The following is a 25,915-nucleotide window of genomic DNA, read 5'->3' on the forward strand; positions in this document are numbered from 1 at the left end:
TCATGCTTATAAACACACTTAGGACTCTCTAAGAGACAAGGTACAGTATATACTATTATTCTGTAGATATTATCATTCATCAATGTCTTTTTACATAATTTAACTTGCTGCTTTTTTTTTTTTCCTTTTTTTCGGAGCTGGGGACTGAACCCAGGGCCTTGCGGTTGCTATGCAAGCACTCTACTACTGAGCTAAATCCCCAACCCTGCTGCTTTCATAATATGATCTTCCATATGAGCTCTTCCCTGTTAACACCACTGACTCACACTTATCAATCCTTGATTGATGTGATTAATCATAGTTTTGTGGAAAAATAAGAACAAGATGATCATCAATGAAATATAAAAATCTTAAGTTTATGGGAAAAATTAAAACCTGTGATAAAACCATTCCTATACAGTTAGAAAGAAAAAAAATTAAGTAAGGCGGGCACACCATCAAAGTTGTATCAGAGGACTTACTTTGATAGTAATCAACGTACTGGTGAAGAGATCGGAAAATGATAAAGTAAGAGCCTCCTCAAAATAGTCCAAGCAAAAAATCCAGCCCTGAAATAAGATCGTGAGTCTGAAAGCAGACATCTGAGTTATACTGAGGGGGAGAACAATGTGGCTCACGATAAACCACTTGTTCACCACGTGTAAGGCCTCCAATTCTACCCAAAACTGCAGGAGGAGGGAGTGGCTATGATTTGACTAAATTGGAGGTTGAAAAAAAAAAAAAAACAGCTCACTAACACTTCTAGTTGTGGCACTTATATGGAATAGAGATTTTTTTCCCTTAACTTTTCTTTTTGTTTGTGTGATCATATATGTAAGACCTTGAGAAAGCTCTAAGGCATGATACAGTAATGGGTGGTATTTGAAGGTGGAAAATAGGAAAAGTTGGCCTCAAATGAGGAATATCAATTGAAGTAATAGAAACTAAAAATCATTCACTTCTGTGCTAGAGAAAGTGCAAACTCCCAGCACTGAATTCAAGAGGACATGGGAAAGCATCAGAAAGCTATTACTAGGGAACAGACATGATTGATGGGGATCATGAAAAATGGTGCAGGCTTCACTGAAGCAAAAAAATATTTGGAAACTGTACATCTCGATTTCTTGACAAATGCCATAATAGCTATGATAATGGTAGCAAGAAGTATTTCAAATAGAAACAGATAAGTTATCCACTTAAAAAAATGTTATGTCAGTGTAGATTGCAGTGAAGGGTTACAGCACAGAAACTCAAACTGACAAGTTAAAAGAGATTTTACATGCTCTACTGGCAAGTCTTTTGTCATAGTTTATTTTGGAGGGGAAAATGTCTTGAAGGAGGCTGTCTGAATGTCAGAGGATTTTGAAGCATTAAACATTTAAATTAAAAACACTTCTAGTAGGTACCATGCCAACTGGGGAGATGAGTCAGCAATTTAGATGGCCAGTTAAGTTAGTCTTATTTTTATCAAAAGAATTACAATGAAATAGCTTCTGCTCACCACAATAGCAATATGTATACTCTAGACCTAACCCTTACCAGAGTGTTACTTTGCTTGAGTTTCCATAACAGAGTACTGCAGATTTGGTACTTAAATGAGATGGAGGCTATAGACAAAGAGTAAGGTACTGTGTAACCCAGGCTGGCCTTGAACTCACTGTGGCCAAAGATAGCCTTAAACTTATGATTGTTCTGTCTCTGCTTCCCAGGTGCTGAGAGTACAGGCTTTTGCCACCATGCCTGGTTTGTATGCTACTAGAAATGAAACACAAAGCTTTAGCTTGCTAGACTCTGTCCTGTCCCTGTGTTTGCTTTCTTCAAAGGCCTCCTTGACTCAGATAGCCACCTTCCGGCCATGTCTTCCTGTGGTCTTTCTTACTTCTGTATACAATATAGATTCTCTCTTATACGAGGGCTTGTTACACAAATCTGTAATCCCAGCTATTTGGGAGGCTCAATGGGAGAATGGCAAGTTCAAAGCCAGCCCAGACTAGAAGTTCAAGGCCAAAGTGAACAACTTAAGGAAACCCTGTCTCAAAAAAATTTTAAATTCAGTTTTTCCTTTCTTAAAAGATTTTATATGGAGATTTGTATTGGATTAGGGTCTACACTGAAAATTTCATTTTAATTTAACTATCTCCTTTATCTACATATGTAGTTACATTCTAAAGTAGTAGAGGTTGTGAATTTTGGAAACACAATTCAGTCCAAAAACAGTTTTTGGTTATGGACAACTAAAAACAGCTCTAATTTCCATATCAGAGAATCTGTTGGGAACATTGGTTATGCAGTCTAGCATTAGCATGGGACAGGTTTAGTTAGAAACCAAGAACAAGAGACAATAGTGAACTATGATTCTTCAGCTCTGACTGAGAGATTCTAAATTGTTTACAACTTTCCTATACTTATGACTGCCATAAAAAAATCCTTTAAAATTAGAGGTATTAAATGAATCACTAAAAAGAAGAAATTAAGATTTCTACATTCTACTGTTACAGGAAGTCTTATTCAACTTCTGAAGAATAAATACAGAAAAGTAAACTGTCACAGTACCCCACAAAGGCCCCTGTTGCATTGGGTGACACTCCTGGAGGTGGGGAGGGGACACATAAAAGGTGAAGGGAAGTAGGTCAGGTCACTGGGGAAAGGAAAGCCCTTGAAAGGAATATTGGGTCCCCGTCCCTAAGTGTCTCTTCTTTGCTTCCATTGCCTCCACTCTCTACTTCCTCATGGGGGCTATAGTGTTGTGTCAACACCTACCCAAAGTAGCAGTTTCTCCTTATGAATTTGTTGAAAAACTAGTAACTCTTCTTTGGAAGGATGATTCTTCTGCTAATCAATGTAGATAAAACCGTAACCACGCAGAAGAACAGCCACTCGTACATTTTTTTTAAGTCTGTATTTGGTTGTACAAATATTAATAGATTCATTTGCCATACTCTTGGATTAGTCTACAATATAAACACAAGCCCCGAGTCAAGATTGTCTAGGCTGAAATTCTTGTCTCGGACTTTAAATTTAGCCACCTTCTGCGTTTCACCTCAAACAGTGACAATAGTTAACCATTCGTACCTCAGTGTAGATATAGTGAGTGGAATCGTGTGTGTAATGTGTCAAGTCCTTACGGAATTTACCAAGCACTTAAACTAACCCACACTGTTAGGCTACTTTGGCATAGTTAAAATAGAGATTTTCCAGAATCGTTAAGGCATTCCCCTAAAATTAGTACAGGACTTCAAGAGAGATTAAGGGTCCCACCCACTAGAACTCCACCTCTGACGATCTCCAAATGAATCTTTATTTCTTTACACTGCTTCATATTGAAGGTACTGCATTCCAACCCTGCCCTTCCAGAGGACAAGAAAATAGCTCATAATTGATGCAGCCGCTACGTAATTACCCAAGATGGTACTGTCCAGTACTAACTAGACCTAAAACTCTCTACTCTAGGGGTCTGTTAAAGTGAGGAGACAGGACAACCCACGAGGCGCCAGTGAAGGACCGAGCCCAGCAAGTCTCAAAGGCCCCCAACAGGCGTCACTCGCTCTCCCTTTTCCCGTTCTCACGTCTCATCCACGCCCCCTCCTGGCCCGGCACAGCCGGAGCGCACGCGTAGCTCCACTTCCGGGCGCCTCGCCTCGCGCCCCACAATGCACTGCGGCGCCGTCCTGTCGCAAAGGCCACATCCGGGCGGCGAATGAGCGAGTCGCTTTCCGTGCGCTGCGGCGGCGGCGGCTGGGTCTTCCTGCTCGCGCCGCGCTGCCGGACGCCCCGACGGTAGCCATCTGCGTCGCAGACGGCTCGGCGCCCCCGCCTCCGCAATGCCCCCCAAGAAACAGGCTCAGGCCGGGGGCAGCAAGAAGGCGGAGCAGAAGAAGAAGGAGAAGATCATCGAGGTGCGTACCCTCCCCCTCCGCACAGGGCTGGGGCTCGCCGGGCTGTGGAGCGCCGCTCCCGGGGCCACGTGTCGGCGCCCAGCCCGGTGGGGCTCGCCGCCCCTCAGCGCTGTAGTGAGGCCGCTGCGCTCTCACCGCGTCTCCACCCACGCACCCGCCGCGCCCACACGGCCGCCCAGTGACCCCCGGCCCGGCCTTTCAATGTTCACGAGTTTCAGCGGCTCCTAGGGCTGTGCCTGAAGAAACAAGCTGATCGTCGTTCTGGAAGGCCTCTCCTGACAGACCTAATGCCTTGTTTATTTTTTTTAACAGGCAGTGAGACGTAGCACTGTTCATTTTCAAGAGCCAGCAGACTATTACTCGTTTTTTCGTTCGTTTGTTTTGTGTGTGGTCCATCTGGAAACTTTGAGGTCAAGAATAGAGGTTTCCCGAAAAGCATACAGATAGTCTGAATAAAACGTGTAGGCTCTGTCACAGTACCTGTGTTAAATTGGATGCTCCCAATTTACCTACACAATATACACGGGGGCATCTTTTAGTGCATTGAACTTGTAGGCATTCAGTGAGTGAAGCAAGGTATTGATGTTCTTAAATGTTCCTCAGCGGGTTTACAACGATTGTGTACGTGAGTTTCCTTAAGCTAGGTAACCATATTTCACACTCGGTAAAGGTGTTTCTTCCATACTAATCATTCTCATATTTAAAAATAAATGGTACCTCATGGACTTGGATGTAGTTGAAAGAAGCTATCACTATTTTACAGCCTAAAATGCCAGAATGAATGTTTTGGTGTTTCGGAATGAGATGCTTGCTTATGGTCTTTTTTTCAACATTTGGAAGATAACAGTGAGAATCCCCTAGGTTCCCTTATACAACTCTAATGAGAACGTGTCAGATTGTATATAGTTAAAGTTAGCTGGTTTAATTTAAATAAAATTAATGTGAAGACATCTAATAATTTACTGACTGTCATAGTTCTGAAGTAGAACTGCTATAGCCAAACATTTGGAAGCAAAACAATTGCCTAGTGGTGCTGGTCTTTGCCTTTAATCTCAGCAGACAGTTCTCTGCGTTCCAGGACAGCCTGGTCTACAGAATGGCCAGGGCACACAGAGAAACTTGTCTCGGGAAAAAGAAAAGAAAGAAAGCAAAATAATTGTCACTTTTACATCTGAAGAAAAAAAAATCAAGATTTGGGAGACTTAAATCTCTGGGAATAATAATCTGGTGGCAATTCAGTGTGTGCCATTAAAGGACATTCAGAAATACCATTTTACTTAGAAACTACTGAAATTGAATAAACATAACACAGGCCACAAGGCAGTAAAACTTCATTCAAAAATAAATGTTACAAAATACAAAACAACATGGAATACATTTCAGGCAACCTGAACCTGTAACCACTTTTAATTAACAAGACTAAAGGTTTTTTGTTTGTTTCATTAATTGTTGTCCCCTGTCAGTGGTGGCAAAGGTCACCCAGGAAGCAGAGGCAAGCAGCCTGGTCTACAGAGTAAGTTTTATGACTCCAGGTATGCATGGAGAAATCCTGTCTCGAAAACAACAGTAAAATTAAAGTTATTTATAATAGTCTAGTAACCCTAAAAATCATGCATATATTTTGTCTTCATAACAAGATTTTGTTGGTCTTCTGGGTGTTGTACCCAAGGCATCACATTCTAGGGGTGCATTCTACCACTGATCTGTATGGTCTTAGTCAAGAAGAGTTTGCTTGTTTAGTGGTTGGTATATTTTTGTTTCTGAAGCAAAGAGAACTCAACTTTAGCTTTCATTAATGAAGACTTCTCCAAAGATACATGCATGAATGCTGGGCATGCTGGCATACAACTTTAAACCTAGCACTGGAGAAGCAGAGGCAGGTAGATCTCTTGAGTTCTAGGCCAGCCTGGTCTGCAAAGCAAGTTCCTGGACAGCCAGGGCTCTGTTACACAGAAAAACCACGTTTCAACAAAACAAAAAAGATAAATGCATTTAAAGAAAAAAAAATGCTGATTAGAATTATCCTAATACATGCAGTAATAGAATTAAGCCTAGTTTGGTTTAATTTCTTGACAATTTTTGGAGCTAAATTTATATCGTGGCTTCTTAGTTGAATTTCATGTAAAACAACAACTGGTTTTTATAACAAAGAAAATTGTATGTTTCCTCTTTTAAGCTGTCTGGTATATCATGGATTCAATGTGAATATGTATTTTTTTTCTTGAAATGAATATATCACATAGTGTTGTAAATTCAAGTTTTATTCCCCATTCCCATATTGTTCCCAAACAATATATAACATTGTTTACTTACAGCCAGAATAATACTTTGAGATCAGCTTTGAGCAACAGAAATTCTGACTGTAGACTAGGCAGAGCCTGTAATCCCAGCAGGGGTGCAAGGATTTCACGGTTGAGGCCAGCAGAGACTACATAGTGAATTCCAGGTCAACCTTGGGTACAGTAAAAAAAAAAAAAAAACCCTGTCTTAAAGAACAAAAATAAGTATAATTCTTGACTTGGGTGGGGATGTGTTGAATTTCGATCAGGCAGATTAAAAAGTTTGTCCCCTAGGGACATGCACCACTGAAAAAATAGTAATCTAGACAGATGTGACAGGACCCAGGCTTATGAAGAGAACAGAAGCTGTCAGTTGCTGGTGAGTCTCTTCTAGGGTGCACAGTTGGTTGCTTAGACAACAAAGTATCTTAGGTTGTATATTCAGAGAGAATCACAGAGCTGTTAGCCTATCAGCTTCTGCCTTCCCTCGGGTCACAAGTAATAAAACCTTAGAACAGTGTTGGCTTTTTCCTGCTTCATGGCCTGTAAAGGGAGTAGGACTGCTTAAGGGTCAGAGGAGAGAAGAGGTCAGAGTTGTTAAGGCTAGAATTGGGTATGTATGGACCTAGGAAGCAGTCCTTTCCTTACACCCTCTTCTGAATTTCTTTTTGTTAAACTTCGGAACTCATCCACTGAAATATATCCTATTTCCCTGTAACTTTTGAAACCTTATGCATTCAATTATTTTGTAATTTCAGATTCACTGAAACCTCCCTTTCCTAATACTTTCCCACTCCTAAATCCCCACCAACTTTTAGGTAAAAGTTTCCCCAAGCCCAGGGAAAGGCTTTATTGATAATTTGAGTTGTGAGCCATCCTACTTTTAAGATGTTATTAATACTACTGATGTTATTTCAGAATGTTCTGTTTAGAAGACTTTGTACCCGGGGGTGTGGCTCGGGTAGAATGGTTGCATAGCATACATAAAGCCCCATGTTACTTTATAGGACCACAGGAACTGGGTGGGAATGATAATGTTTTATAATTCTAGCAATTTGGAGATAGAGGCTAGGAAATCAAAAGTTCAACATCATCTTCAGCTACATTTCAGTTTAAGGCCAGCTTAGGCTGGTGCTGGGGGAGACGGGGCTTTTGGTAAACCATTCTCTGAATGACTCTGAAAAAATAGGTTTTGGTGGTGGGAAGAGCTTAGGTCAGATATGCTCAAAACGGTCATTTTTAGTTGAGAGCTATTCTGTTAGACAGTTTCTCAATGTTGCAACAAGGGAAAAGCCCTGTATAAATGATGCATGGCTACTTTATTTGTCTCAGATAAGTATTAGTACCTTTTATGAAGCTGAGATAACAGCTACAAAGGTTGAATAAATTGTCCAGGGTTACTGAACTGGCAAGCAGGAAGCCAGCATTATACCCAGCAAGTAAGGCTCTGGGTCTTTGTTCTCAGCCACTTGTGTAGTGCCTCACCATAGTAAATCCTCTAATTCAGAAAGTTGAGTTTGGATTTAACTTCGCCTATGGCACAGTTACCAAGCTCGGTTACTTGAGGTTGTATTCTTAAATAGAACTTTGAAACATGTCAAAGCTTCTATATTTACAATTGAGATAAACTAATTGATTAAATGCTATGTTTTTTGTTTTCCCTTTTCAGATCTGGAATTTTATACCTCTCCTAGAAACTGCTATTGGAAATACTTTACTTTCAAGCTGCCAGGTCCCTGTGTTGAACTCTCCCCACCCCCACCCCCACCCCCTTTTTTTCCTTTGTTTAAATCTTTCTGTGTCGGTAATAGTTGGTCTTGTTTAGTCGCAGTTTACTGCTTCTCTGTGTTTGCATATAGGGCAAAGCATTTATAGATGCTGATGCACTTTGGTCATCTTGTTTTACCTCGAGCCTCCTTTTTCACTCCTGATAGCTCATTGCTGTATAAAAAATGGAGGGCATTTCATACTTGATTGTAGCTCTCCCATCTGACACATGAGCCTGGACCATTTTACCTGGGAATTGGCTAGAATATATTAAACTTTTGTGCAAACAGAATGTCATTCATAAAAAGCTTGATAGAGACGATTTCAGTTTGTTAGTGAGCTTCCTTTTTTTCGTATTCATAAACTTCAGAATATGCATATATAATTTGTAATACCATGCTGGGATACTGAAACATGAGGCAGGCCTGGCAGTGGTAATGCATGCCTTTAATTCCAGCATTTGGGAGGCAGGGACAATCAAATCTCTTTAAGTTCAAGACCGGCCTGGTCTATAGACTGAGTTTCAGAACAGCCAGAGCAACATAGAGTAACCCTGCCTGGAAAAAACAACAAAACCCAAGGCAGACATTTAGATAAGTAAAGCAAACGTTAAGTAAATGATAATGAATGGGGCAGTATTTACCAGTAAGAAGTAACCTTTTAGAATGAAAACATCTTTGAGCTTACTGTTAAAAACATTACAAGACAGTATTGATGCTATAAAGATTATGTTGTGTTGCATAGTTTTCAGATAGTTCTTTTGACAGTTTTTATTATTTCAGACTAAATGCTTTTCAGAGGATCTCAAGTTCCATTCATAATCATTTTTTGCCTCCTGTAAAACCATTCGTAAGCAAGAAAATGAGAAGGACTGATACAGATTTGTTTTTAGATTTGGCGCTACCTGTAATATTGAGCTACATGTTAAGGCTGGCAGCTCATGGCTGAGTTGTAACAGATGTAGAACAGTGGGCAGGTCTGAGTGCTCTCTGTTGTGAAGTAAACTTGCTCTGTAGAATTCTGGAAAACAATGCTAGGAAATACTACATAGTGCAGAAAATGAGAAGCTGAAAACTTGATTAAAGACGTTAGAGTGGCTAGTAGTTAATACACACTCCCACTCTGTAAGACAACCCTACCACAGCAAACAGGTTTGTGTACTAGGTAGAGGGATGGAGACCTGTTCTCTTCTCAGACATTAGGCACAGAAGCTATGGGGAAAATGGTTAAAATGTGAAACTGAAACTGGGTTTCGTGGCACATGCTTATTGTAATATAAACACTCAGGGAACTGAGGGAAGAGAATTATGTCAAGGCTATCCTGAGCTACACAGTAAGACCTGCCCTCCACCTCATCCCACTCCACCCCCAAAAAACAGACCAAAATGGGCCTGGGAGCGACCACAAAAGAATCTGCAATAATCTAAACATAACTGTCCACTACCTGACCTACAGTCAGACTTATTAATCCCCTAGCCAGATCCTTGTAGAGAAATGAAACTAAATGAAATAGGTTTCAGATAGAAGTGTCACCCATTCGTGCTTGGGCAGATCTCACTGTATTGATTTCTTTGAGTTCCTATAACAAATTATTCAAAACTATCACAAAGCAATTCATTTTCTCACCGTTCTGGAAGAAGTATCAACACAGTCATGTTCCCATTCTGAAGGCCACAGGGGAAGAAAGCCCTTGGCTTCTTCCAAGTTTCTGATGTCATCTAGCAAATTTTTCCTTAACTTGTGTTTGTGTTAATCCTCTGCTGCCTTTACATTGCCTTTTCTCAATATGACCTGATTTGACCAGTATATCCACAAAGACTTGTTTCCAAATAAAGTCACACTTAAAGTTTGGTAGATAGAAGTTTTCAAGGGATACCATTCAACTCATAGCCCCTAAAACTATGTGCACACATCTGAAATCCCTTCTAAGGTCTTTTGTTTAACCTACTTAGTAAATATGAGGAGGTAGAGAGCCAAGGATCACCATAAGTTCTTCTCACAAAATGGTAATCTCTAATTTAGCTTCCAATGAACGAATAAAACCCCAAATTTAGCTTAAAAGTGCATCCTGAGGTCAACTGAGTTTCAAAAGTACATATGCCCCCAGTACTGAAGGTTGTAAGATATCTTGTAATTGAAGACTAAGAATCTAGGTTTGGTGTTCAGCTCAGTAGTAGAGGGATTCCATCATATGCACATGGCCTCAGTTCTACTACGAGCATTGTGGAAGAAAAAGTTGAGACTGCTCTTCACATAGCATTTTCCTCAGCTTGTTTGACTGTGGGACAGAACTGATAATCTGATACACACTGTGTATCACAGCATAGTAAAGTTTAATGGTGACAGGTTGAGGTTGATATTAAATTGTGAATAGTCCTAGTTGGTATGTTAAATAACAAAATTGCTCATATTCCTTGTGCTGGCTAGTTTTTATATCACCTTGATACAGGCCAGAGTTATTTTGGAAGACTGCAATTGACAAAGTGGCCTCACAAGATTGACCTTATTTTCTTGATTGATGATTGGTGTGGGAGAGCCCAAGACACTGGGCAGTGCTGTCTCTAGGCTGGTGATCCTAAGTGCTATAAGAAAGGTCGAGCAAGGTGTGAGAAGCAAGCCAACGCTTCTCCATGGCCTCTGTATCAGTTCCTGCCCCCCCAAGATGACAGACTACATCTATGAAATAAATCCTTTTCTCCCAAGTTGCTTTTGGTTATAATGTATTACAGCAATAGAAACCCTTGTGTTTTATATATTTTTGTGGCATAAAGAATCTATTTTCAGGGCTGAAAGTATGGCTCAACAATTAAGAGCACTGATGGGGTTGGGGATTTAGCTCAGTGGTAGAGTGCTTGCCTATGGGCAAGGCCCTAGGTTCAGTCCCCAACTCTGAAAAAAAAGAAAAAAAAAAAAAAAAGAGCACTGACTATTCTTCCAGAGGACCCGGGTTCAGTTCCCAGCACCACATGGCAGCTCACAACTGTAACTCCTGTTCCAGGGGATCTAATACCCTCATAGACAGACTGGCAAAACCAATGCACATAAATAAAAATAAATCATTTTTGTAATGTATTTCAGTGAGGCTAGGAGGAGAAGAGGGAAGGGAAACTGGTTAGGATATAAATCAGTTTTTAAAAGAATATATTTTCTAGGGTTGGGGATTTAGCTCAGTGGTAGAGCGCTTGCTAAGGCCCTGGGTTCGGTCCCCAGCTCCGAAAAAAAGAAAAAAATATATATTTTCTAGAGCTAGGGAGATAGTGTATTAGTCGGGGTTCTGTAGCGTCACAGAACTTATGGATACTCTCTACATAGTCAGGGAATTTGTTAGGATAAATTTCAATTTGTAGTCCAAGTCCCCAACAATGGACAGCTGTGAATGGGAAGTCTAAGGACTAGTCCCACAGGCTAGTTGTTTCAGCTGATCTTCTGTAGTAGATTCCAACAGATGAGCTGGCAAGTAAATGCAAGCGTCAAAGAGGAGCAAATCTTCCAGTGGCCTTATGTAGGTCTCCAGCAGAACGTGTGACCCAGATTGAAGGTGTGTGCCACCATGCCTGTATCTGGGACTTGTTTTGTCCCGGGCTGACCTTGAACTCAGAGATCTTGTCTTAGTATCCTGGGATTAAAGGTGTGTACTACTTTGCCTGGGCCTAAGATTTTCATAGCCACTTGCCATCCGTGCCAAGATTTCTAGCCTCAGTATCTGGATCACAGGTATTGTAATTCATTCCAGTTATCAAGTTGACATCTGGGAATAGCCATTTCAGATGGCTTAGCATTTAAAGGTGTACTGACTACACTTTCAGATAACCCAGGTTTAATTCCCAACACCTACATGTTAGCTCGCAGCCATCTATAACTCCAGTTCCAGGGCTTCCAATACTTTTCTGGCCTCCATCGGCACTGCACACAGGTGGTACACAGATTTAATGCAGACAAAACACTCATGCACATAAAAAATTCTTACTTTAAAAAAATATTTTTTTTCTATCAATAAAAAGTAATTTTTATACATCATTGGAAAGATAATAATTTACTAACATTTGTGTTTCTCATTTAGGACAAAACTTTTGGACTAAAGAATAAGAAGGGAGCAAAACAACAGAAATTTATTAAGGCTGTCACTCATCAAGTGAAATTTGGACAACAGAATCCTCGTCAGGTAAGAACTTAAATTGCTGTATGTTCTGATGGAGATATGATAGAGCATTTGTCACAGGTTAAGTACATTTCGAAGTAGTAGTAGTAGTATCCTTCTCTAAACTTCTTAACCTTTTATACAGCAGTACCTCTTGGACAGTTCTCCAACCTATTTTGATAAAACTCATTTTTTAACTATTTGCATACTATGTTATAGCACACATGCATTTTTATTTCACATTTCTGAAATAATCTCTTTGTTTCCAGCTCTTTAACACTAGAATACTTCCACAAGAAGTATCCTTGTCAACAATGTCCTTAAATAAATTATCTACAGACTTCTCTTTCTAGATCAAATGGACTTATAATTTGTTTTATTTATTTAATTGTATGCATGGGGGTGCACATGCCAGTGCACCACAATGTCTGTGGGTCTGAGGACAATTTCTCAAGAGTTGGTTCTCTCCACTCTGTGGAGTCCAATACTAAACTGAATTCTTCGGGGTTAACAGAAAATACCTTTATTCACTGGGCCATCTTAGTGTTTCCGTGGATAATAAGTTTAAAGTAGCATTCTGTTGTTTTCTTCACTGGCAGAATGGGTCTTCTCATGTGCTTGTTGTTACCGAGGTCTACATGTCTGTGACTAGTCTGTCTGGAGTATCTAGTTACCCAAAATTATTGGTTCCCTTTTTCTTACCAAAAAAAAAAAAAAACTTTGTTAATGTTTCAGATAATTTGCTTCATTTCTATTTTGCTGTAAAATAGTTTTTCAGAGGTTTTTTTTTTCTCCTTCCTTGTAATTTATAATTTTTATATAGACTTTTAGGTTTCATTTTATTTTGTTTTTTTCTGATTGCTTCATTTTCAGTCTGAAGTTGCATATTGGTCTAGCACCATTTTACCACTGAACTGGAATATAACTACTACCATGTTAGGGACCTTTCTGGTCCCTGTTCGCTCTCTGTTCTTCTTACTTATTATCCATACCATTATCACACAGTTTTTATTACAGGGACTGACCTAGAAGTATACGCTGTTATGCAGTTTTCTTTTTCTTAGACAGAAGTCCTTACATAAGAGTTGATAACTGTAGTCTGTTTTCAGGTTCTTCAGACCTTTCATCCCATAAGATTTAATAGATAAGAACTTTTTTCCCCAATGCTTCCTTTTTCTTAATTCTTGACAATACTCCTTGAACATAGAAAAGGTTTTGGGCTGGAGAGACGGCTCAGCAGTTAAGAGTACTAACTGCTCTTCCAGAGGTCCTGAGTTCAATTCCGTGGCTCACAACCATCTGTAATGGGATCTGATGTCCTCTTCTGGTGTGTCTGAAGGTGGTGACAGTGTACTCACATATATAAAATAAATATATTTAATTAAAAAAAAGAAAAGTTTTCAAGTATATTTTTAACTATAGATTTTTGGTCTAAGAATAGATATCTATGAGAATATATCTATGAGATTACTAATCTCTTATCTAATCCATTTTTCTTCTTCATTGTCTCCAAATCAAGAGTCTCTTTCCTTCTGCATCACAATTCTTTCTTAGAGCCAAAAACTAGTGTTCTCTCAAAGTGCTAACTTTACCTTGTTTAGTAAGAAGGTCTTCAGACTAAAACAACTAAGGTTTAAAAATGTTGTGTTTCTTTTTTAAAGAAAAGGTTTGTTGTTGCTGGTGTGATTAGATCTAATAAGATGGGTCATGTTTGTACTGAACAAGTACAGAGTTTTTTAAACTGTTGTTCCCCCTAAGCAATACAGTGTGATGAGTTACATAGCCTGATTGTGTTAGATATTGTAAGTAATAATGTAATACTCAAGTAGATTGACCTACCATGGATCGGGTTGTCCGGAAGAGTCCTATAGAATCACTGCCCACAGGTCCCAGGGGATAACTAACTAGTATGCTAAGCCTTGGAGACAGCTAGATTTGTGTTGAATCCTATCTTTCTTATTACACGATTTTAAATTTTGACTAGTTTTATTGTACAGTGGAAGGGCAGTTCTCTCTTGTAGGATATCCTCTGCTTTTCTAGAGAATAAGGATTCAAATCCTAGACCACTGAGCCATCTCTCTAAACTCTTTCCAGTTGATTTCTACTATAAATATTTAAAGTGGTTTTTGGACCTTTGGTATACTCTTCTAGTAGGTACATAAGAGATGAGCCTAATCAGCAAAGGCTACCTTTATTTAGTAGAAAGGGGAATAGTTTGTTGTTGTTTAACCGCTTCCCCCTGTGTAGTTGAAGTCAGACGTTGGGATGACCTAATTGTAGCATTTGCTCATTCTTCTCCCAGTTGTGTTTTGTTTTTACCCATTCTGGAAACATTTTCTTCTACTGGTTTCTTTTTCTTCCTGCTGTCTCTTGAGTCTCTGTAGCAGATTAGGTTCTGTTTTATCTCAGACTAGACTCCGTCTAGTTGCAGTGGAGTCAGTATCATGTCCATTGCTGCTGCCTTTGAATAGCTCCGCCCAGATGCTCTGTAAGCATTTCGTGCTGGTATGTCCAAAACTGAGCTCATCTCCACCTCCTACCCTGAAACCTGTTCCTCCTGTATTCCCAGTCTTTTCAGCAGCACTCAGTGTGTGTATGCTAATCCCAGGCTTCTTTCTCCTCTTGGTTATGGCCAGAGTCCTTTAGTTCTGCTCCTAAAATGCTCTTTTCTTCTTGTGCTAGCCCCTGTTTGAAACACTAGTGCTTTCCTACCTATAATTGCAGGAGACCAGATGCCTTTCTTCTTGGACTGCTTGTGTATCCTCCTCAAAGTTGCCACTCTGTCTTTACAAACTGAAACCTGATCTGGTTGCTTACCGTAACCCCTCAGTTAGTTTTATCACCTACTGGTAAAGTCTAAACTTGTCATTGATGTTCTCATCTCTTGGTATTCTCTGGACCATTTCTTTACAGTGGCGGTGGGTTCTTTCTACATTCCTGTTCTGTTCATCAGAAGAACTCCTCTATAAAGCTATCACCTATATATAATTTTCTACACATACAGATACTGTTTTCAGAGCACTATGTATATTGTATTATAATTGTATGTCTGTCTTCCCATATTATTCTTCTGACCTTCCTTAAATAAGCATCATGTATTATGTGTTCTCTGTTCTCATATAGGTGGTAAGTTATAAATGTTTAGATGAATACAAATGCATTAATTGTATTAGGTATGTAAAACATGTTTCCTAGAACTATAGTGTAGTCTGTCTTCTATTATCTATTACACTAACAAAATTAGTGTTTTTCAACAAGGGCACTGTAGTTCGTGGTGGTTACCAACCATTATTGTGTCACTGTACTCGTCTGAATATTTTCGTTGATGTCAGAATGCACTCATATATTTCTGGAGCATAGGTTTCTTTCTTTGGAAAAAAGAACTTCAGTTGAGAACTGTTTGCTAAATGCCAGGTTAAGTGTTTAGTAAATGCTAATAGTTTACCCACGATATCTAGTGTGTGAGCCACTTAATGTAAAGACTGCATACTGCACATGTGAATATACAGATGCTCTTATGTTAGTGATTACTGTATAGTGAAAACCGTTTCCAATCAGATTTACATTTTTAACTTGGAAATGTAGGTAGCACAAAGTGAAGCTGAAAAGAAATTGAAGAAAGATGACAAGAAGAAAGAACTACAAGAACTAAATGAGTTGTTCAAACCGGTAGTTGCTGCACAAAAAATAAGTAAAGGTAAAATTTAAATACCAGTAGTACTATTTTTATTACATGTAATTCGTGTTTCAGATTTGATCTTCGAGGAGCTGGAGTGATGGCTTTTGCTCTTAGGTCCTGTTCTCAATTTCCAGCACTCAGTCATTCATGACTCCAAGTCACCAAGTGCACATACGATACCCATGCATGCATGCAGACAAGCATTCACAAACAAATAAAACAAATAAATCTCTTTTTTTTTTTTTTAAGGCTTTTATTTGACTTGTGTCTAGTGTGGTGCTTTTTAGTCCCAGCACTCAGGAGGTAGAGGCAGACAAGACCTTATCTTAGAAAAATAAAAACAATTTTTTTCTTTGTTTGTTTTTTAATTCTTGTGTTTTGATGAAGGGGGGGTATCTAAGTCTCATGCATATTTGTGGCAGTATTCTTCCACTGTGTTTTTCTTTGCCTCCTGTCTCCACAGCCAAAAGACTATAGAATAACCTGTGTGTTTGGTTTTCCACCTCAGCTATTTATCTTGATAAGAATAAAAGAAAAACAAATAGATACAAAATGCTATGTAAAGAACTATAAAGAAATCTCTAACCAAGTACCTTTAAATTCTATTTTCTAGAACATTAGTAAATAGAAAATAGCAAGCTAGACAAAAGTAATTATAGCTCAGAGGCAAGCTATGCGTTACTGTCTAGCAGCCTGTAAGAAAGATGGAGTGGTGGTATGGAAGAGTAACAGCCAGTGCCCTGCAGCAGGAAGGGGATCCTGAACGTGGGTTACCTGCCTGTAATATAAATGCTACCTCCCATTTGATACAGGTGCGGACCCCAAATCTGTGGTGTGCGCATTCTTCAAACAGGGACAGTGTACTAAAGGAGATAAATGTAAGTTCTCTCATGACCTCACTTTGGAGAGAAAATGTGAAAAACGAAGTGTTTACATTGATGCAAGAGATGAAGAACTTGAAAAAGGTATTTCTTCTTAACTTTCTCTTAAATTTAAAAATAAGTAGATGCATAATAACATATTAGCACAGTATTACTAGTATTGTTTGCAAAGAACAATTGGGATTTTTGTACAAAATTTAAATAAATGGTACTTAGAATACAGTGATTCAATTTTGATTTGTCTGCCTTTCTTCCCTCGCGTGCTATTATCTTACTTATCTGAGCTGCCCGGGGAGCTTGGGCTGACAATTTGGTGATGCTGTGTATGCCTGTCTTTGCTGCTTCAGAGAGAATTGTTACATTATGAATATCGCAGTGGAGTGTTGTGTTTGTTCGGAGGCCTGTGTGGGGAGGAGATGAACCCTGCTTGTTGTCTTTCTTTAGATACCATGGATAACTGGGATGAGAAAAAGCTGGAAGAAGTAGTAAACAAGAAGCACGGTGAGGCGGAAAAGAAAAAACCAAAAACTCAAATAGTATGTCCTTTTCTTGACTTGAGTTGCTGTGGCATTTTTTATTAGGGAGAATTGTGTGGCAAGGTATTGATGTTTTGTACTGGATTGCTGAGGACTAGAAAGTCGCATTTCACCAATATAAGCTAAATACACCCCACTTTAGTTTTGGAGTTTTAATTCTATTTTGTAACAGAAGTTGTCTAAAAACTGAGTGACTTAAGTCTCCTAATGCAGTTTTCTGGAGCGAGTCTACTTCAACTCTGGGTGAGCAGAGCTGGACATGGTAGCATATACCTGCAATCCCAATAGGCCAATGGCAGGTTTGACATAGGCCTGGGCTACAAATATAAATCTGTCTCAAAAAAGCAGAACGAATACAATATATTTTGATAAGAATCTTCTTGGATGTGGTGGAAGTTGACCTATTAATCCAACCCACGTAATGAACTGTTTTCTTTTAATACTGTGGAAGTTTTGTTTTTTTTTTAATTACTAGCTCAGTATATTCACATAGGAGTTGGAAAATGTGGACTTAGATGGGTAGTATCTCTAATGTTCTGGGAAGTCCGCCTTTAGAAACTCAGATTATTCCTCAGCCTCTGTACTCAACATCCATATATCTGTGTCCTGAGTGCATGTCTCATGAGGTCCTGCTCTTCTAGAAGACTTAAATTTTGGTTCATAAACACTCTTTGGGGTTTGGGGGGGAGGGGTACTGGTGATTTTTTTTTTTTTTAATTGTAAAGGTTATTGCCTGACTAGACTAGCACAGTTGCACTTTGACTACATTTGTGTTTGAAGGATCGCTATTTTTATATTGTGTTCCTTTGAACCTTGTGTCCTTATGACTCATGTACAGAGTTGCCTGTGTAGTCAAGCTATTCCATTAGGGTTTATGTCGTAATTGCAGAGGACTTTTCTTTGGTTTGTCTTAGTTTTTCTTTATTTTTGCTTGCTGTGTTAGAGGTTAGACCTTGGGCTAGATTTATTTTTAAAAGTTAGACTTTTGAATTGTATTTATAAAGACTAACGAAAACTAACTGTAAATTATTATATCCAGAGTAAAGGCTTGGGATTTTGCTGTTGTACTTTGTGGTTTGACTTTCTTTAATTATATGTAGTATGTGTATGGTATGTGTACATGAGCACATATGTCTACAGAGGCCAGAGGCCAAGTCAGATCTGGACCGAGAGTTCTAGGTTGTTGTAAGCCTACTGACATTAACCACTGAGCCATCTTTCGAACCCCTGGTTTGTTTGGGTTTTGGTTTTGCGGGGGTAGGGGGGTGTTTTGAGGGATTTGTTTGTTTGGTTTGGCTTTTGGTTTTGGGTGGGTTTGGTTTGGTGTTTGGTATGGGGTCTCACTCAGTAGCTCAGGCTGGCTTTGAACTCTTCAGCAATGCTTTTTTGCCTCAGCTTCCTCGGAGCTGGAATTACAGGGATGTGAGCCAGCCGGCCTTCTCTTGGAAGCATTTTCAAACATTTTTGTGTATAGGTTTACTTTGTACATAAGTGGTTAGCCTTGGGATGTGAGTATTGTTACTTGTTCCATGAGATAGATTTACACTGCACTACCACTTCTAAATAATACTGTCTTTATAGGTGTGCAGACATTTTCTTGAAGCTATTGAAAATAACAAGTATGGCTGGTTTTGGGTGTGTCCTGGAGGTGGGGACAATTGCATGTATCGCCATGCACTTCCTCCTGGGTTTGTGCTAAAGAAAGACAAAAAGAAAGAAGAAAAAGAAGATGAAATCTCATTAGAAGATCTAATTGAAAGAGAGGTAACAAGCATCTTTTCTTTTAAAAGCTATTTTTTATTTTTGCAAATTCTAATATTTACCACTTGGGGGCAATAGCATGTTATGAAAGGGAAAATAATATGCTCTTTTCTTAAAGTTACTGTACTTAAATTACTCTTGAGTATCTTAAGTGTAAATTTTACCATATACATTAGCAAAACATACTTTAACTGTATGAGTGTGTAGGTTTTATTTTTAAGTACTGGTTACTATTGTTTTCATGCTGTGGTTTGTACTTTATGTGGATGAGACTTTGAGATTCTTCTCTTGGTGTTCTTTTTCCTTTGTATCATACTACACGTGTGTGGAATGAAACCCCCTTTGGCTTTGGGTTTATGTTTGATCCATTCAGTTAGAGGAGAAAGAAGTCTGACGGTCTGAAGAAGGAGCTTATGCACCCCTCTTCTAGTGCAGCAAAGCAGTGCTTTGTTCTGAGTTAGAGACGTTGAGGAGAAGGTGAGGCTGAGATTACTTGGGAGTGTAGAGTTAGCATCATTGGCTTCAGTGTTCGTGTAAGTGGCTGATATTAAATTGTCTACACTCCTACAATGGCCCTGTTGTTTGTATGTCACATAGGATAAAATCATGAGTGGACATTAGAGTTAAATATGATCTAAAAGAACACAGATGAAACGTGGATTTAATGTGATAAGTTTTTTAAATCTATTACTTCTACCAACAGTTTCTCATGACAAACTTTTCTGCTAAGTTAAGAAATTTACCCCAGAGTGTTGGGTTTGTGTCTCTGTGTACTTGTTTATCTCATTGCCATGAAAAGAGAGCACCATAATTTAGTCTTTTTACTGTTTTAGGGTGGTCATAGGGACAGTTACCTACATCAAAATAAAATTGCTATTAAACTACTATAAGTGACTTTAAATCTCTTACCTTTGCAGCGTTCTGCCCTAGGTCCAAATGTTACCAAAATCACTCTAGACTCTTTTCTTGCGTGGAAGAAAAGGAAAAGACAAGAAAAGATTGATAAACTTGAACAAGATATGGAGAGGCGGAAAGCTGACTTCAAAGCAGGGAAAGCGCTGGTGGTATGTTCCAAACTCACACAATTCAAAATTCCGTCTTTCTTTAGTCTATGCAAATATGTCTAACATGCATGCTAGCATTCCCCCTGAGATACTTTTCTGCCTTAATAGATCAGTGGTCGTGAGGTGTTTGAGTTTCGTCCAGAGCTGGTCAATGATGATGACGAGGAAGCAGACGACACCCGTTACATTCAGGGAACAGGAGGTGATGAGGTAAGAGGAAATTTTGACCCCGTATGTTTATGCTATTGGGATGAGTAGAGAGAACAGAAATGTGCTTAAAACATTGGGCCAGAGTCTGGGGTTCAAGTCTTACTTCCGTCAATAAAGTAATTCCTAGCCCAGACTGCTTCTCGGAGGGAATTGAGTTCATCAATGTTTGTTTATCAAGTAGCTCTCTTTACAGAACTTAGGACGGTGCGTGGCATGTAAGTTTATTGCTGTGTGCAGTAGTTTGTTTGGTTTTTTTTCTCTTAAACTTTTAATCCCTTTAAAATAATATTTTTGTTTATTTAAAATTTTGTTCTGCAAAAAGTCATTTTTTTTTTCTAGAAATTTAAGGAGGAGAAAAATGAGTGATCGTTTGTTTTTACATGGTATTAATAATTTTGTTTCCTGAAGAAAATGTGTTAAGGTTAAAAGTGAACTGAGGAAACTTATTTGTAATAACTTGGCTTTCTATGTATTTTTAAAGGTTGATGACTCTGTGGGTGTAAATGACATAGATCTAAGCCTGTATGTCCCAAGAGATGTAGAAGAGACAGGGATCACTGTGGCCAGTCTTGAAAGATTCAGCACCTATGCGTCAGATAAGGACGGTGAGTATGCTGCATTTGTCAGAGTTCCAAAGAGCTAGGAAGCTGTTTAGAGGGAGCTAACCCAGCCTGGGAAAGGCACGTGTTCAGGTTCCAGACTGGAAATAATAAACATTTGGCTAAATATAGAAGTAGTGGAAGTTATAAAAAAGATATCTTAGTGGCTACGAAAACCATTGGCTAAACTTCTTAGAAGGAGACCAGAAGCAGGAGTAGAGATGGAGCTTCTGAGTGGGACTCTAGAATCCTACATGACTGTTTACAGATAAAAACAGGCGGAAGGCATCTGCACTAGTGTCAGAGTGAATGAGCTCAGTTGGTCAGACTGCAGAAGAACACTCTAGAACACACCGCACATACCAACCAGAGTTATAGGACAGACAAAAAAGAAAACACTTGCTTATAAAACACTGCAAGCACTTCAGTGAAAAATTAGAGACATGAGTGTCAAAAAATAATAATAGCATTACAAGTAATTTATTAGCTGTAGTTAGGCAAAGGGTTACTGGAATAAGGTGCCTACTTTACCACAACAGTGTAGTGAGAAAATGGGTGTTAGTAGAGGACAAATGGGGTTAGCAGGAGACAAACACAACAAGACAAGAGGTGTGAGTGAGTGATAGTTTAGTGTGGGAATGGAGGAAAGGCTTTCTGGGGACTAAAGGAAAAGCACAGAGGAGTGCTAATTAAGGGAAAGGCTGGAATAGGAAAGACTAATGAACCTGATTTTTATTCTGAAAGTATGCAAGTTGAGACTTAAAGCAAATGGCTTACTCTCCTGGGCTCTGAGATTGACAGCAGTATAAATACTGATTTGCTCTTTCTATAAGGGATTTGGTGACAGACAGTAGACATGGATGTTCTGATCCCCCATAACCTTATAATCAGAAATATTTAAGTTAACTAAGATTTAAGCAAGGCCGCTAAAAGTTGGGGAGATAGCTTCTTTGATAAGCCAAAGCAGCATACCACTAGGGTCTTCCGTACATGTGTAGTGCTAGAAAACAGACTCCAGGCCTCCACTCCTGAGCTAAACATCCAGTCCTTATTTTCAGAGAGTCATAATTAGTGTGCTCTGCTTGTAAACCAAAAGCCAAATAACTGGTATAGACATGCTACTGTCATTTTGTACCTAGTTAACAAAATGTGTATATGGGCATTGACTGTTTGAGAACCAAGTTACTAAATCATATAAAGGATACACAGTTATAAAAATTTCATCTTGCCATCAGATGTCTACAAAATCAGGATTTCATAGCCGACACAGATAATTGATACAAGTTCAGAAAAGACCTGTCTTTGCTGCTTGAATTTCAGGAAACAAAATTTAGTTGCTAATGTAATGTCTTCTTTTTCTAGACTTTACTGATCTCAGGTTTTGGGGGTTTTTGTTGTTGTTTTAGAGAACAAATTAAGTGAAGCTTCTGGAGGTCTGGCTGAAAATGGTGAAAGAAGTGATTTGGATGAGGACAACGGAGGGGGAGGACAGGAAAATGGGTCCATCGATGCTGTTCCTGTTGATGAAAACCTGTTCACTGGTGAAGATCTGGATGAACTAGAAGAAGAATTAAACACACTTGATTTAGAAGAATGACGACAAGGAAGAAAATTAGGTCGGCTCAGTACGATCAACATGAACTGAGATTGACAACGTTAATTGTTTTGCCACCCGGAATCAACAGGATGTTTATTTCCCCATGATGATTCTGGAGGGACTCTGTCCTCCAAAAGGAATACTATCCCTGCATCTTCTCTTCTGACTTTGACTACATCTCATAGTAAGTTCAGAGTAGTTGGTGATAAATTAAAAATGCTCATTACAGAAGATGATTGTTGTTGTAACTGTCCACTCATGTAGGAAGTGTAACGCTTTTTCCAGCTTTTTGTTTTCATTGGGCATGTAATTTCCAGGAACAACAAATTCACACTTAAAATACTTGTGTTTGATGCAGTTTTTAATGAGTGGCTTCCTTTCCTTTGTATTTATGTTTTAGAGACGACCTGAAAAGTGAGCACTGTACTTGATAAAGGAAACTGCATATGCAGGTTCAGTATTGTACGTGGACATGAGAATGGGAAACTGCATATGCAGGTTCAGTATTGTACGTGGACATGAGACTGGGACTTGTTCAATCCAACAGGGTCAGCTACAGCGCCCTGTATGAAAGATGTTTGAAGTTCTCCCCTTTTTGCCAATAAAGTTGTAAATAAAAACCATCATACATCCAAATCCAACTATGGGCCTTTTTCTTTTTTAAGTTTTCTATAAAAGGTTCCTTAACATTCCTAGCTCGGTATTTTAACTAAATAATATTTTATTGGTTATAGGCACAAAAGGCAGAAATTTAATGGATTTTCCTCTTAACAAATTTCCTCGTGCTTGTTATATAACCATAGAGTACTGACAGTATTAACAATTGTTATTTTTCATTTCCAAAAACACTAAGTACTATTTAACCCCAAATTGTTAGATCATCAGCCTTATTAAATACCTCCTATATTTAATTCTTCCTTGGAATCAACATTACATAAATTTTGACTCTATAAGAAAGTAAATAAATTCACCAGAAAACTTGGAGTGCAGGGTCTTGGCTAAGGTCCTGACATCCCTTGAAAATTGAGAGTAATATCACATTTTAAATAGACATTAGGTTAGTACTAGATAACTTTAAATCGTTGTGGTATTGTGATTTTGTGTGGTTATTTGGTTTTTTTCTTTTTATATTTATTTATTACATATAAGCACACTGTAGCTGTCTTCAGACACACCAGAAGAGGGCATCAGATCTTATTACAGATGGTTGTCAGCCACCGTGTGGTTGCTGGGAATTGAACTCAGGACCTCTGGAAGAGCAGTCAGTGTTCCCAACTGCTGAGCCATCTCTCCAGCCCTTGTGGGGTTATTTGTTTAGTTTTTTTTTTTTTTTTTTTTTTTTTTTTTAAATAAAGTAACCAATTGCCAGTCCACACCCAGCACTTGGGAGGCAGAGGCAAGTGGATTAATGTCAGTTCAAGGACAGCCAGGGCTACACAGGAAAAAAACCTTGTCTTGAGGAAAAGAGGAAGAGAATAAAAGTATCTAAAGAAATAGCATGAAAATATCAGCCCTCTTTTTCTTTTCTGCCTCAGAGATATTATATGCTAAGCTTCTGGGTTTTAGCCTGGCCGTGGTAGTGCACACCTTTAATCTCAGCACTCACTTGCTAGGCAGAGATGCAAGTTTGAGGCCAGCCTGGTTTACAGAGGGTTCCAGAATAGCCAAGGCTACATACTGAGTATTATATTTTTAATCTACAAAGTATTTCTTCCATTCTTTTTTGTGGAAATTTTTAATTTTACCTTGTTGTTTAATGATAGAATATTTTCAAAATAGTCTAAAGAGCCTGCATTTTTTTTGTATTGTTCGTAGTAGAGTTACTCTATACTTGTGCAGTTCATGTAAAATTGAGTGTGCTTTTTCAAGCTATATCTAAATTTTAAATACTTTTTATTCCAGATTTACATAATTTCAACTATATTCTAATTTCAATGTGTAACTTAATTTAATTTGAGAGACCTGGAGTTTAGAAAAGAGAGACATAAATATAAGCTTTCTACAAAGAGGAATCACTTACTTCCATATGCTTAGTTAAATGAACTCTTTTCGCCTTAGATTGGGTTTCATGAGACCACACTATTATCCCATGTACAACAGAACCTAATGCAGAGTATTTAAACTGAATTTAACCTTATCTTTGCATAATGACTTGACATAATCTAAGCTCCACCACGTGAAATAATCAAAATTGTATGATGGTATAATGTCTTTCATTTTGATCATTAGATGACTTTACAATATGATAGTAACAAGGCTGCAGGTTCAGAGGTTTATATATAGATCAGAAAGAAAGCCTTACATTAAGCCAGTGTTAAACACAAGGGGACAAAGGGCACTTGGGACAGAAATGAGTACATTATTGTGAGTGTCTTGATCCAGAATGGAAGCTTTGTACAAAGAATGTTCATCTTCATAACACTGTAGATCTTCCACTTGTTCAGTATAGGACTATTCTGACAGAAATACTGTTAGGTGAGCTTTTCCATGTACTTAGCTCACTGTTGATGTACTATCAACTCAAATGCGTGCGTTAGTGGGTGAATTTCAAAGAAAAATCAGAGTTTAAAATGGACTGCCAAAATCTTCTCTTTTGGGGTCCGCAGTCCTTAAGCATATATTCCTAATGATAACTATTTGAATAAAGATAAACTATCAATTAGTAGAGATTAATAGAAGCTTAATTTTAATTAAAGTAGAATTTGATAGAACATTAGTACAGAGTGCTTTTATTATTCCTTTTCTCCTGTGTATTTGCTCTTTATTACTGTTTTGTTAATGTAGACGGTAACATTTTGTTCATCCAATGAATAATTTTGTAGTTTTCACAGACGAGAGCAAAAACGTGACATTTTTATATATATCCTGAACTGTCTAACCTATTTTAAGGTATCATCTCTGTATTTTGAATGTATATCTTAATGTATATCAGACATAATAATAGTATATTGTTATTTGGTGTATCTAGTGGCCTAGCCATTAATGAGTCTATGATCAAACTTTGGAATGATGGTTTGGTTTGGTTTGGTTTTTTTGTTTGGGAGCAGTGTCTTAATGTAGTTCAGGCCTTGAATTTGCAGTGTGGCCAAGGGTGATCTTGAATTCTTCAAAGCATTGGGATTATAGGATTGTGACACCATTCCCAGCCTTTTGGTAATTTTTTTTCTTGAGATTTCATTATGATTTGTTGTTTGGGTAGGTAGGAATGTCCTTTGTGAAAATAAAGTAGTAGATAATTTATCATGCAAGGGTGTTATTTTCTAACCCTTCTCAATGGCCATAATCTCTTTTAACAGCTGATCTCATTTTCAAACAAATCTGTCTGAGATTGTGACCCTTGCGGGGCTCGTCCCAGGTCCTAAGGTGCCTTAGTCTGTCCTTCAAAAGACAGCAAAGGCTGGGGGTTTGGCTCAGTACTGCAGTGCTCACCTAGCATACACAGTGCCATGGGTTCAATTCCTAGTACTGGAGGGTGCAAGGGAAGGCAACTGTAAGTTACACTTTAGTTTCCTTCCAATGTGCAGCAGT

General features: G+C 38.6%; 1 protein-coding gene across 1 annotated transcript; it reads left to right on the top strand.

Moving 5' to 3' along the window:
* Positions 1–3,647: 3,647 nt before the first annotated feature.
* Positions 3,648–23,028, top strand: Zc3h15 (zinc finger CCCH-type containing 15). The gene is made up of 10 exons (XM_032903572.1): positions 3,648–3,875; positions 11,982–12,083; positions 15,646–15,757; positions 16,552–16,704; positions 17,065–17,156; positions 18,738–18,920; positions 19,835–19,981; positions 20,090–20,191; positions 20,673–20,796; positions 22,197–23,028. The coding sequence occupies exons 1-10, from the start codon at positions 3,801–3,803 to the stop codon at positions 22,385–22,387; spliced, it is 1,281 nt and encodes a 426-aa protein (XP_032759463.1). The 5' UTR covers positions 3,648–3,800; the 3' UTR covers positions 22,388–23,028.
* Positions 23,029–25,915: the final 2,887 nt, after the last annotated feature.

This window comes from Rattus rattus, chromosome 5 (genome assembly GCF_011064425.1).
Source record: "Rattus rattus isolate New Zealand chromosome 5, Rrattus_CSIRO_v1, whole genome shotgun sequence".
In the NCBI taxonomy this organism is placed as follows: Eukaryota; Metazoa; Chordata; class Mammalia; order Rodentia; family Muridae; genus Rattus; species Rattus rattus.

What these genes read in the sequence shown, in the direction of transcription:
- Zc3h15 (XM_032903572.1), top strand. Translation starts at nt 3,801, where the DNA reads ATGCCCCCCAAGAAACAGGCTCAGGCCGGGGGCAGCAAGAAGGCGGAG. An exon ending in GACAACAGAATCCTCGTCAG is followed by an intron (nt 12,084 to 15,645) that starts GTAAGAACTTAA and finishes TTGGAAATGTAG; the next exon opens with GTAGCACAAAGTGAAGCTGA. An exon ending in AAGCAGGGAAAGCGCTGGTG is followed by an intron (nt 19,982 to 20,089) that starts GTATGTTCCAAA and finishes CTGCCTTAATAG; the next exon opens with ATCAGTGGTCGTGAGGTGTT.